This window comes from Malaclemys terrapin, chromosome 5, assembly GCF_027887155.1.
Source record: "Malaclemys terrapin pileata isolate rMalTer1 chromosome 5, rMalTer1.hap1, whole genome shotgun sequence".
In the NCBI taxonomy this organism is placed as follows: domain Eukaryota; kingdom Metazoa; phylum Chordata; order Testudines; family Emydidae; genus Malaclemys; species Malaclemys terrapin.
The window spans coordinates 132,282,277-132,295,283 of record NC_071509.1 but is presented as its reverse complement, the minus strand read 5'-3'; the positions used below and the strand labels follow the sequence as shown (position 1 = coordinate 132,295,283).

The 13,007-nt window shown below is 43.1% G+C and overlaps 1 protein-coding gene across 1 annotated transcript in view; it reads left to right on the top strand.

Annotated features, from left to right (window-relative positions):
* The window catches only part of ADAMTS3 (ADAM metallopeptidase with thrombospondin type 1 motif 3), a 180,970-nt gene that overhangs the window by 129,263 nt on the left and 38,700 nt on the right, over positions 1 to 13,007 (top strand). Inside the window, 1 exon segment of the mRNA XM_054030728.1 lies at positions 1,136 to 1,335. Coding sequence (XP_053886703.1) covers positions 1,136 to 1,335 — 200 coding nt within the window.

The following is a 13,007-nucleotide window of genomic DNA, read 5'->3' as shown; positions in this document are numbered from 1 at the left end:
TTCACCTGAACCTCTGCCCACTAACCCATCTCTTCCGGAAACACTTTCAATGCTCTGTTCTTCAGGGCAGTTTCAAAGAGCTGCTATTTAAAAAGAGAAAACAAGCCTGTCAGAAAAATGCTTCCTTCTTTCCCCTGTCCTCTAATTTGACAGTTCTGAAATTTGGGACGGGGTATTCAGTGCTGCTCCAATGCAGGGTTAAGGTTCTGCCTCAGATGCAGGAGGGGACGGTGTGTGTAAGGGAATACACGATGGAGTGATTAATTTTTTTTTCAGCATGACCACATTTCTCGCACGTGAGGAAGCCACGAGTGAGTTGCGCAAACCACCCCAGACTAGTGCCAACAAACCATTACACCATCCCTGCACCATCACGTGTGCTGAGAGTTGCTTTCATGTTTCAGAAAAATGATTCCAGGTTACGGAGTTTTTTAAACAAAAAAATTGGCCTGAATCTCCTCTCACTTACGCCACACACTGATACCATGGTGATGGGAGGAGGGGAGATCCATGTGACGAATTGCAGAGCCACGTGACCGATGAATTTATCATGTACCTTTGATCACTTCACCAACTCACTGCCCACTGATCCATCTCCCCTGGGACCTAGGATACACTGGAATTAGAGGTGTAATTTCCAGCATGTGTAGACCTACCCATAGCTTTGATCAAGCTACTGCACTCAAAATAGCAGTGTAGCGATGGCAGCACAGGTAGTGGGGACAGGCTGTCATCCCGAGTACATACCTAGGGTATCAGATGGGATCATACATAGGGCAGCTGGCTCCTTCTGCTGCTCTGTTTTTATCACAGTAACTGGATGAACGTTAGCGTAAGTATGTGTACTTGAGCTGGAAATTACATCCTCCTCAGGACTTATTCGAACCAGAGGAATGACATTTGTGTACCCCCATTTACAGGAGGGTGCTTATCAGGCAAAGATTTTTAAAATTTATTGATTTGGGCATAAGTTTTTATGGGTTGCATCTGAAGAAGTGGGTTTTTTTACCCACAAAAGCTTATGCCCAAATAAATCTGTTAGACTTTAAGGTGCCACCGGACCCCTTGTTGTTTTTGTGGATACAGACTAACACGGCTACCCCCTGATACTTAAAAACATATTGTTTCTCTGTAGCGTCTCTTCTCGGCGGACTGGATGGTCTGGATTCCATGTACAGCAACGTGGAGCAGCAGCTAAATGAAACGCTGAGACGACGCAGGCATGCAGGAGACAATGACTACAACATTGAGGTGCTTCTAGGAGTGGACGATTCTGTAGTCCGATTCCACGGCAAAGAACATGTTCAAAACTACCTCCTCACCCTTATGAACATAGTGAGTATCTATTACAGGTCCTCATTGTTTCCTCTGAAATGTAATATGAGCCTTAAAATATTTATCAGTGTTCATCTATTTATTCTTTGTATTGCTGTAGCACCTAGGAATCCCAGTTGTGAACCAGGGGTTTACTGTGCAGGGTGCTTCACAGACTTCTATGGGGTCGTTTGTATCTGCTGTATGATCAGAATCTATTGCCTTTTTAAAAAAAAATGTTGGTTCCTTTTTCAGTTTCTTTTAATCCGTTTTTATCACAAACTTTTCTACAGGCATATACCTCTTCTGCCAAGTCTCCATGAATTTCTGAGCTTTGGCTCTTGCTGAAAATCGATCCTGCGTGCAGCTGTCTGCTATGCACAAAATAACCAATTGGGCCCTAATTCCACAAATCAATTCACGCAGGAAGCGCCCTGTGCCAATGCAGAGCCTCAGAAAAGTCCCCACTGTCTTGTTGGGCTTTGTCTGAGTAAGAGCTAGCAAAGGACCTCAGGACTTCCCTCTGGTTTTACTATCAATTTATCTAGGAGGAAAATAGCCATTTTTAAAAATTGAATAAGATTAATAATTATGAAAATCCTCCATCCTGTGCCCTTTTGACCTGTCCAAAGAGGAATCTAGCTTTTGACAACTAGCACGATTATGCGCATTGATAGGACTACCATAAATATTGTAAGGATTCATTTATCGTATTTACCACAGGTCATGATGACTATACTTGACTCTACAAGTCCTTTCCAGCAACACATCTTTAAAGGAAAACCCAATAAAACATGTTAAACAAATGAGTGTTCTATTTAACAGGTGGCAGGTTATGATGGTGAACCATTCTAACCCTATGAAAAATACATCTTCCCTATTGGAATAAACAAGCACAACCTCATTGATTTAATGGAGCGGCACCTGCCTTACCCTAAAGATGAATTTGGCCATCACTTTAATACTCGGATGTGAATAGAATTGAGAAGAGATCAAAGAAACAGTGAAATCCACTCCTCTAACCACCTTTCCAATGACCCTCCTTAAAAATGGGAAGTGCAAGTGAAGGAAAGAATTGGTGATGTGATTAGAGTTCAGAAATGTTTATCTGAGTAAGGCCTGACCACAGCTTGCTTATAAAATGGTTGGGAGCCTTCCCTCCGAAGGAGGGGAATCAACAGACTTCTCAGTAGTGGGCCCCACGACCAATAATGCCCAAGGATCTGAAGATTCAGTTCAGCTAAAGGAACCTTTAGAAGGTTGGATGTTTATCTGAAGTTTCTACAAACCTCTTTGCTTAGAAACTAGATTGGAAGTCTCTCGGGAACAGATGTGTTCACAAAAAAGTGGCATTGGGCACAGGGCTGGGAGTCAAAAGCTCTGGGGCCAAATGATCTGCTGGTGTAAAGTCGATGCAAAGAATTTGGTCTCTAGGTTCTAATCTAGGCTCTGCCATCGACTCACTATGTTAGCAGTGGCAAGTATTATACAGCCTGGTTTTTAGAGACACTGAAACACCCAAATTTCCCCCTGAATGTATTAATATTCTCTCATAGTAAATAACAATTCTTAATATTATTTCTTATATAATAATATACTCATCAAAAATTGGTACAAAATTTGTATTGAAGGCCTTTAAGCCAGATTCTCCTCTCTCTTACACTGGTACAAATCCGCAGAAGCCAATGGGATTACATAAAGTATATGTACGCCGAGTGAGAGGAGAATCAGGCCCATATTGCATGTGTGGTTCTCATGAAGTGTTTAAAAGTGAACTGGACACACCTGCAAGATATTTTAATTGGACTGGTACAGTTGTCTTTGCTACCTCTGACCGGCAAAATCCCCCCCTCGCGGTAGGAGCCATAATGAGCGTGTGAGAGTGAGTAGAGCAGAATTATATAGAGTCCGGACGGCTCAGTGTCGGCAGCCCTAGCTACATGATGAAGTGCTTCTTCCTGCTCCTTTGAAACGCAGCATTGGTCACCCTAGCTACTGTCCACTGCAGACAGCAATTTACAGACTTACTGGCTGGGGATGAGGGTCACACCTTTTAACCTTCAGATCACACCTTCCCCGGGCCCATAGTGTGCTGTCTGGTGCAGGAGTGAATTGGCCAGCTTCACTGTCCCTCAGAGAGTTGATGGTGTTGTACTGCCTTGCTTTGTGGAGCAGGGAGAGGAAGCTCTTCCCTCCTAGGGCACTCGTGCAGTAAGGGGCTGATCCAAGGCCGTTGGATCCAGACATGCCTTGCTTTGTGGAGCAGGGAGAGGAAGCTCTTCCCTCCTAGGGCACTCGTGCAGTAAGGGGCTGATCCAAGGCCGTTGGATCCAGACATTGCACAGCACTTGAACGGGTGATGGCTGCATTTAAGCATGAGACTGACATGGGAAGCAAGACTAGGAGCTATGCTGAAGGATGTATTGTTTGACAGTCTTTAACAGATATTCTGCCAAGTACACTGTTAATTGATTTAACTTTATGGACCTTATGATCTTGCACATCCCTAAGAAGTGGCTTTTTGAACGAGGAGAAACACGGTCCATATTAGCTGTTTCACTAACTTTAGTTTGTTTAATGCTTTATGACAAGACTTTGTGATTTGGTCAGTGCTCCAGATGCTTCATAATTACTTCTTCGTTGATATTCTAGTATGTCTCAGAAATGTTATGAAGGGGGAAGCTTGGTTTACATTGCTGATCTCTCCCGTCACACCACATAGGAGAACCCTGTTAACAACCGGAAAAAGATCTTTAGGGTATCGGGTACATTTTAAATGTTGAAATGAGTAAGAGTTTGTTTTGTAGTTAATGAAATACAGAACAGGGAAACCTTCGTTAATGATCACTTCCAGCAACCAGCAAATGCAGTTATCTTAAGTAAGCACTTTGAAGTAGCTTAAGGTTTTCAATACAACTTTGTTTGATATGTAATTAGGCAACTGATACTTGCTACTCTGTGGTTGGTTACTTAAGATAAGTATCACTGTATTAAAGTAACTGATCAGAACGATATACATTCAGGGTTTCAAGTTGTAGAGAGCAACCTTTGAGTAGATTTTGACTTGTCTGGGTTTATATTATTTTGCACATTTTTTGCACTAACTCCTTGGTCAGTGGTGTGACCTTCTGTGTACTCGGACCAAAATCACATGGGCTCTTTTTTGTGTGTGCCAGTTTCCCCATTTTGGTGGTAATTATCAACTTTGGGTCCTTATCAGCTTTGCTGCATTCCAAGTATCTCCTTCCTCCTGAATAACTGTTGGTTACTGTTCCATAGATGTATTAGCAAGGACTTTTTTCCTGTGCTCAGTTTAATTGTATCTCCTGCGCAAATACTTTTCTCATTTCTAGAGTTGGGATTGTCAGATGTACTCAGTGTGGGTTCAGCTCTGTTCCTAATGAAGTCAGTGGAAACTGATCAACACTGGGTGCTTTTGAAAATCCCGCCTTAGGTCTCTTTGAATTATTATTTTGCCCTTACTGATGATTCCTTTCTTCACTGTCAAGTGTCACCACAGCTTGTTGTGTTACAGTGGAAAAGGGACAACCTTGAATTTAATGTACTTTAAAAAAAATCAGATAATATAGAAGTAATTAAAACCAGGCTTAAAAAGGGTAATTAATCCTTGTGACACCTCATTGGACAGTTTCCCACACTTCAATACATAGGTTTTAAAGAATAATATTCCTGTTGTCAGATGTATTTGAAATTTTCTGCCATCTATTTGCTTTGTGTTGAGACAGTCATGTACACTTGCAACTCTTCTGCCCTTTTATTTGTAAGATAGGACAATTGGCTTTCTAAGTTTGTATCTACAGAACAGTGGTTGGGAAAACCTGGATTACCTTGTGTTCTGCAGAATAGCAACATGTCACAGGAGCCCATGTAACTAAATCAGAACCGGGATGGTAGCCTGTGTTCTTTCAGTGCTTGATATCCTTGCAGAAGGGGGTCCCCCAACCTAAGGCACCTCTCCCTTAGTTACTGCCCAATACTTCCAGACCCTGTCCAATAAATACTTTCAGTTCTACCTTTCCCTCTTTGGTTCAGCATCCCGCCATGGAGGACAAGTGCCCTTGATATGTTCTCTTGCCCACTTGCTCCTGAGTTAAAGGGTAGTATTCCATTCAGCACTCATTCCTTTATATGGAATTTTGTATACATTTGCTGCTTGTGAAAGTAAGGTCTAATGGTAGTGAATGGGTAAAGCCAGACATCAGGCAGGCAGGTACAATCCAAGCTTTTCCTCACAGCTCTGCCAGTGTACCAGAGCTGAAACCGTTCTGAAATTCCAATCCCAGACTTCTCCTGAGGAGCAACTCCCAGTCATGCTGACGTATGTGGGTATTTTGTGATGCAGAGAAATGCATCACAAGAACTAGGAAGAGTTTGCCACATGTATGACCAAATTAGGATTTGGGTCTCCTGAGATAAAAAACTAGTGCATTTGTCTAGTGAGTAACAAAGTTTTTCCTTAAATTAGCAGAACCTACAATGCTTGCCTGGGTTAATTTTTACCATCAAGTGGTTTAGGTATCCTTAATGTGAATTTGCCTGATGGGTGATTGAGTTTTATTCTGGTTATGTTACCAGATATGGATTCCTGAAATAAGCAATATTGATAAGTTGCATTTTTAGACCTTGGCATCTCTTCTGCTTCTTAATTTCAGCTGCTAGTTAGATGATATTGTGAAGTTAATTATTAAATATAAAGTGTTTTAAGGAATCTTTTCATTTTATTCTTTTTGTTTACAGCAACAATCATAGCAGTGCATTGTTGGCACAAATGAACTCCAGAAACTAATCTCTGTTCTGTTGTTTTCCATAGTAAATATTAATTTGAGATGCCTTCAGAACATTGACTTTTAGTTCTAAACCAAACATATTTAACTTTTTGTAAACAGATTTTAATATCCCAAAACAGTTTCAAGTTTCATCTTTTCTATAATGTAGATAGCTCCATCTGCTGGTAATATACTTTTAATACAGAATACAGCTAACTAAAATGTTTACCATTGCCCTAAAGTTTTACGTAAATAATACAAAATATTGTGACTCTGCACTGTCTTATAATATAAAAAAAGTTTTTAAATAGTCTTGTCTTTGAAGTCCAGATTTTGATAGGTCAAGATACAATAGTGTTACAAGAATCTTTTAATCAACTTGCTGGTGAAACTGGAAATTGCAATAAAAACTTCACATACAATAGACTCTAGTGTTGAAAATAATGCATATAAGGACACCAGTGTAGCTTTCTGTCATTTTTAATTGCCCAGGTAAACTTCCATTTTTTCCTTCATAATTTAGTTAAGACTGCAACATTTTAACCAAACGAAAGCCCATTTCTGCAAACACTTATGCATGTGCATAATTGATTTCAGTGGGATTTACTTGTGTCTTAAAGTTAAGCATATATGTGTAAGTGTTTGTAGTATCAGCATCTGATGGCCTGATCCTCATTGAAGTCAAATCTCAATGGGAGTTTTTTCATGGCCTTCAATAGTCTTTGGTTAAAGCCCTAAAAGTATAGCAATTTGAAAAGGAAGGCATTTGTGTTCAGTAACTAAAAGTCCTTGAAATATTGTGTCTCAGCCAGGCTTTTCGTAAGCACGAGATGGATAGATATTATGTAATATTTTAGAAAAAACTCTCTGCTTTTGCTTTTCATAGTTCCACATCTTGATCAACACTGTGGGGTATTGTACTCTGAATTTGACACATGGGCAGACTTACAACCAAGTGGAATGTCTTATAGAAGCAGAAGTTTAATCCCGATCATTGTAATCATATCTTCATCCCGTCTGGTGATGCGTGGGGGTTGCTGTTGCTAATGTACTTTATGTTGTGCAGCTCTCCCAGGTTCAGAGCCAACTTTCTAAAAATGGACCGTGTTGTCCTGTACAAGTACTAGAACAGCATGGTAAAGGGAGTGTGAGTCCCAGGGTCATCTCACTGGTTTTTCACCCATGTACAATGCATGATCCATCACCCTGTGGAAACTCTTGAGTTAAATATTTGTGGACCCAGTTCTGCCGTCAGTTTCATAGTCATGGAAGCCAGTGGCATTGTGTGGGTGTAACGGAGAGTCAACTTTGACCTTTTGTATTAATTCGGTGATTAATAACTGTCAAGTAGGGATGGTGGGAGAGGAACATTAGGTCAAAACCTCTTAAAAATGTCATCATGCCATGAGCTGTACGGAGGCAGTTAAATGATGGTATCAATCAATTTATGAATCACCAACTATCCTGTAGTTAACCCTATTAATTAATAACCGTAGCTTTCTGTGCGAGATCGTCAGTATTTTATCTGAAAGGAATCTGAGGATATGGAGGAAATGCCAATAGCTTTTACAGTTCAAGAACTGAAAGTCATTAACACTGGGTTTTCCCAAGTCGTCAGACAAAAAGCTGCCAAAGGAAACAGGTGGTTGAACCAGAGTGGAATTGGTCGTAAGTGCACAGAAGTAGGAATGCTTCAACACAGTTACTTTTGTAAATTACTTCTGTATAGTCAGTCAGAAAGGGGAAGAATGTAACCTCAGAGTAAGTTGATTATTGGAAAAGTAATCAGAGTGTGAGTGCACAGCAGAAAGGGATGAAGGGCTGGTAGTTAATTATATCTAGCTCTTATTGAGTGCTTTGCATCAGTCAATCTTAGAGCACTTTGCAAAGGCCAGTATCATTCCCTCCTTTTTACAGCTGGGGAAACTGAGGCACAGAGCAGGGACGTGATTTGCTCAAGGTCACCCACCAGGCCAGTGGCAGAGCCAGGAATAGATCCCAGCTCTCCTGAGCCCCAATCTAGTGCTCTAGGTGCTAGGCCACATCTTCGTTTGGGGGCACAGAGGATTAAAGACAGATCCACGCCCCCTAACAGGTATAGTGAAGACAGAAAGAGGAGTGTTAGGTTAATGCAATGTTAGATACCACTGATAGGCATTTGTTCTTCGAGAGCCTTACCTGTCTTATCAGTGTAGCCTTGCTTCACCTGGGAGGAATGTGAAAGCTGGGGACTGGGAGCTGTCACCCACCTCTTTGATAATTTGGAGGTGGCCCAAACTATTGAGGTGAGATATAAGGAGATTAGACTTGTGAATTCAGTGCCAGGAAAACTGTGGGTACACAGCGGGACTTGTAAGCCAAAAGAGTAGTGGGCAAGGAGGTGGTCAGTAATGGAGATGTACTAGGAGCTTGGTTCTCTCTGCCACCCTAGCTCCTTTATTGCTCCAGCAGTGTAAAGGGACTGGAAATGGACCCTGGTGTAAGGGGAACTCCCTTGCTGGTGTAAAGCTCTTGAAGTGTCTCTGCTCAGGCCCACTTCCGAGCCCCCAGTTTAGGGGGTTTGCCAGGAATAAGAAGGGGCAAAACCAGAACTCACTCTCCTCCCGCTTTTCTCAGCTGGCAGACAGTCCCTGGGGGGTCATAGCAGTGAAAGTTCGGGCAGCCCTGATGCTGCTGTAATCCATGTTAAGGGCCGGGCACTGCTGAGCATTCAAGAGACACTCAGGTGGCTGAACCCTTCACTCTTCCAACTCCAGAGATTCAGGGCCTCTATATGGATTATATTTGGGGGTAGTCTGCATTACTCAGAGTAGTAGCTGATAACAAAATACGGTGGGGCTGATTTTTCCTGCTGCTTTGCACCTGTCGTTCACCTGTGCAAAGTGCATGTAAAACACCGAGTATTTTACTCTCTCTTTACACTGCTCTAAATGACTACACAAATGCAAGGCCGTGGAGATCAGTCCCTGTACCACTGATACTAGGATTTCCCTAATTTTTTTAAGCATTTCTCTGTCAACAGTCTGCTTCCCTCCTCAACAGCTAGTGTAGAGTTCACATGACAATCCAGCACTTTAATTGGAGAAGCCTTTTCTGAGAATGTGAGCTCCTAGTAGCATGGTAGGGAAAATCCTGGTAAGGCAGCACTTTTAAGTCATATGTTGCATTCTTGAAATTATGGCCATAAACTATTCTTAGAGTACAGAGGTGGTAAACTAGGCATTTGGGGTGCTTATCTGCCATTTTTTAATTGAACGTGCTTGTTGGGCACAGCTCAGACCAAGATGCATTCATGTCAAGCAGCACCAGAAGTTCTCTGTAATATTCTCATGAAGCCTGGCTAGTCCCGAGGTTCCCAAACTTTGAGGCATCTCCTGTTCGGGCGCTGCCACAGGGGACAGGAAGGAACCACCCAGCCCTGCTCTGCTCCCAGCTCTGCTCCAGCCCTGCCCATGGCCATGGCTCCCAGCCCTGCCCCCAACCTTGGCCTTCTTACCCCATTCACATTCCCCTCCCCCAGGAGCCACGGCTCTGGGGGCAAGGACAGAGGTAAGGGCAGGTGTGGCCCTAAAAAGTTTGGGGACCACCAGGCTGGTCGTATATTTCCAAGCTTTCAGAGTGTTTGTACCATGATAACTATGAAAAAAGTCAGCTTTAATTTAGCAAAGTTCAGCTCATACAGAGGGAAATGGGCATCTCAAAGTGGATTCCAGATAAATATATGCTGGGGCTGTCAATTAATCGTACTTAACTCAAAAAAATTAATCGCGATGAACACACTTATAACAATAGAATACCAATTGAAATTTATTAAATACTTTTGGACGTTAAAATCTAATCAACAGATTAACAATTATCCCAATTTACTGTACAAAGCTTAGCACAGGAATTGATGGCACTGATCAAAGACAGGATCTTGTATTCAGTCCCCTCTTGCTTACCTTCTGTGTCCATGGTGTTAATGTCACCGCTGCAAGTGGAACATGTCATCTTCAAGCTGCTTCTGAGTTCTGACACCGCTCACCCTCCGCAGTGCCTCAGAAGAGGCATAAGACCGCTAAGTAAACCACCCAGGGGTGAGGGTCACCACACTAAAGTCATTGAGGCCTGGGATAAGAGTAGACTGCAGTTGAGATTTAAGCACTCCTATTGTGTGGCACCGCAGAAGTTGGCACCATTGACCCCGGCACCCAGGCAGGTGGCAGTGAGTCCAGAACCTGAGGGAGCATCTTCTACGTCTGTGGCACAATATGGTCCCGAGACCATCTCGGTACTGACCACGCCGGAGGTGCTTGTGGCAGCAAGAGATCTGCTGAGCCTTTCAGTGCCAGTGTCAAAAGGGGTGCAGGAGACCACGCTCTCGGTACCAGCAGACGGGGCGCCAGCAACATCTGTGCAGCGCTTGGTACCATGTCAACCTCCATTGCCTCAAACTGCACGTCCGTTGGTATGGGTGAGGGGAAAGCCTGCAATCTTGGCTGCACTGCATCCTTCTGCAACTCCGCACCGGTCTCGAGCACTGTCAGGAGCAGCCCCTCCTGGGTCAGTGGACGGAGAGTCATCCGACTCTCAATCAGTTTGGGGCCTGTGTTTCCCAGCCGTGTGGCAACTCTCACTACTCTCCACTAAGGCACTACTACCCCGCTAAGGAACGTTCGGTGGGAGTACGTTCCTGTGGATGGTCAGGGAGTCACTGGGGCCCACCACTAGTCCAGTGGCCTTTTTGGAATCTCCCACTGGTTTCTAAGTCAGACATGAGAGGCATGGGACATCCAGGCACTGCCCGGTTCTGGTCCCGGTATTGGGCCCAGTACTGAGCAGCAAGGAGTGCTTTGGGAGGACCCTTTATATTGCTGCTACAATCCGTCTAACCTGTTTTGTTTTTAAATACTTGAACAAAAGCAGAGGGGGAGTAATCTGCAACTCATGTGGCAAATCACAGCTTCCTCCCTGCTCTGCTCCTGGGGAGAGAACTACTGCTGCCCTGAGATAAGCACACATTATAAAGGTTCAACCTGGCTCTTTATTGCTAAGCTTCTAGGGGCCAGATTCTGCCATTCTGGCTTATGTGGAGTAATACTTCACCCAATGATTTCAATGAGACAGCTCGTGGACTAAGATACCGCTGCACAGGGAAAATAACTGTGAGAGGAAACCAGGAAAATCAGTGTGAAGTGATGTATGTATGACATTTCTTTAGGAATATGTCAGAAGGATCCTCCACAGGTTAAAGTGCCCCATTTTAAAATGAGTACATTTCTCAGACCTGAAGAAAAGCTCTGTGAATAAGCTCGAAGGCTTGTCTCTCTCACCAACAGAAGTTGGTCCAATAAAAGGTATAACTTCACCCACCTTGTCTCTCTAATATCCTGGGCCAACCCAGCTACAACAGCACGGCATACATTTTAAAGGCTTTAACATTTCCCAAGCTCTAGGGACATGGATGATGCATCCAAGAATTAGTGACGGGACAAAGCAGTCTCTCATCTGTAGGTGTCTAGGTTATCTCTCATCCCCAACAGTAATTTTAGAAAGAGATTAGTCTCTCCCGGGTGTTTGGTGGCCTGTGAAAAAACTCCACTTCCTAGAGAACTGGTTTTACATGACCAAAACCACTGCCATGCTTGGCACTGGTTATTACTCTTGTTGAAAGACTCAGCAGAAAGGTCAGGCACTCAAACTAATCTCTCAGCCTTCCAGGTGTGTCTTCAGGTTAGTTTAATGTACATTTAGAGGGACACGGGAGGAGATCTTGCACTATCGCAGGCTGTGCTAAATCTATATTGTAGATAAATACAGGTCTTGCATCTCCAGGTCAATCCAGAACTTTTCACCAGTACTAGAGTCAGCGAAGGGAGTCCTGTACCTCCTGGCATAAGGGCATGAGTCACTTTTTGTTTGTTGATCCCTTGAATGTTCATCAGCTGGTGCACTTATCAGTGATTGTGAAACTAGGACACTTTCTTTGTTCCACTACAAAAATCCATTGTGGAAGTTATAATATTGCATCGTGCAGGAGAGAGAATATGAGAAATAAATCCCTGAACTCCTCAATAACTGCTTCATAAGGCAGGTGATGTGAGTTGTGTGCATTGCCAACAATTCATTCTCAGCTGGTCCTAAAAGGTCTTGCTTTTTAGAACCACATACTGTATATTTGAGCCAGGTCCCACAGATGGGACAATGCTGAATGGCACTCTTTTCCCCTGTGCAAGGAATGTCTCTTTTTAGCCTGACTATAAAAAACCTCTTTAATTATGAACACCTATACCAATCTCCTTCTGAGTGCTGCTATTTATTTTGCATCAATTAGTCCATAACATATTATGTATTTCATTTGAGGGGGATGAGTAACTTTATTTATGATCTGCAGATGTTCTAACCCATAATTTGTACCTGTGGGAGAAGACTTCCTTTGACCTCCTCCCCCCACACTCCCAGACATACCATTGGTTCAGGAAAAAAGAAAATGTTGACCCACCTATATAATTCTCGATCCCGTTCATGACACATCCCCAAATTTTTGTCCTCTTTTACCTTTAACCATGGACAGGAGTGTTTCTTTTAAAAGCAGCAAAAAGTCCTGTGGCACCTTATAGACTAACAGACATATTGGAGCATGAGCTTTCTAAAGAAATGATTAGGGCAAAATCCCGCCCTTGAGTGCAGCTCCCACTAGAGTCCTCCAAGAGCAAAATTTGGCATTTTGTGCAGATTCATAAATTGCTTTGCAAAGGGTGCTTAAGAGCAATGCAACTACTTCTTCCCTGTGTAATTTCTACTGCCCTTTGGAACTGGAGTCTTGTGGTATCAGGAGATTCACTTTTGGATGGGTGTTTGCCACAGGTGCCGACTTCCATTTTTCCAGGTGGATGCTCTGTCCCCACTCTGCCCCGAGGGTCTGCC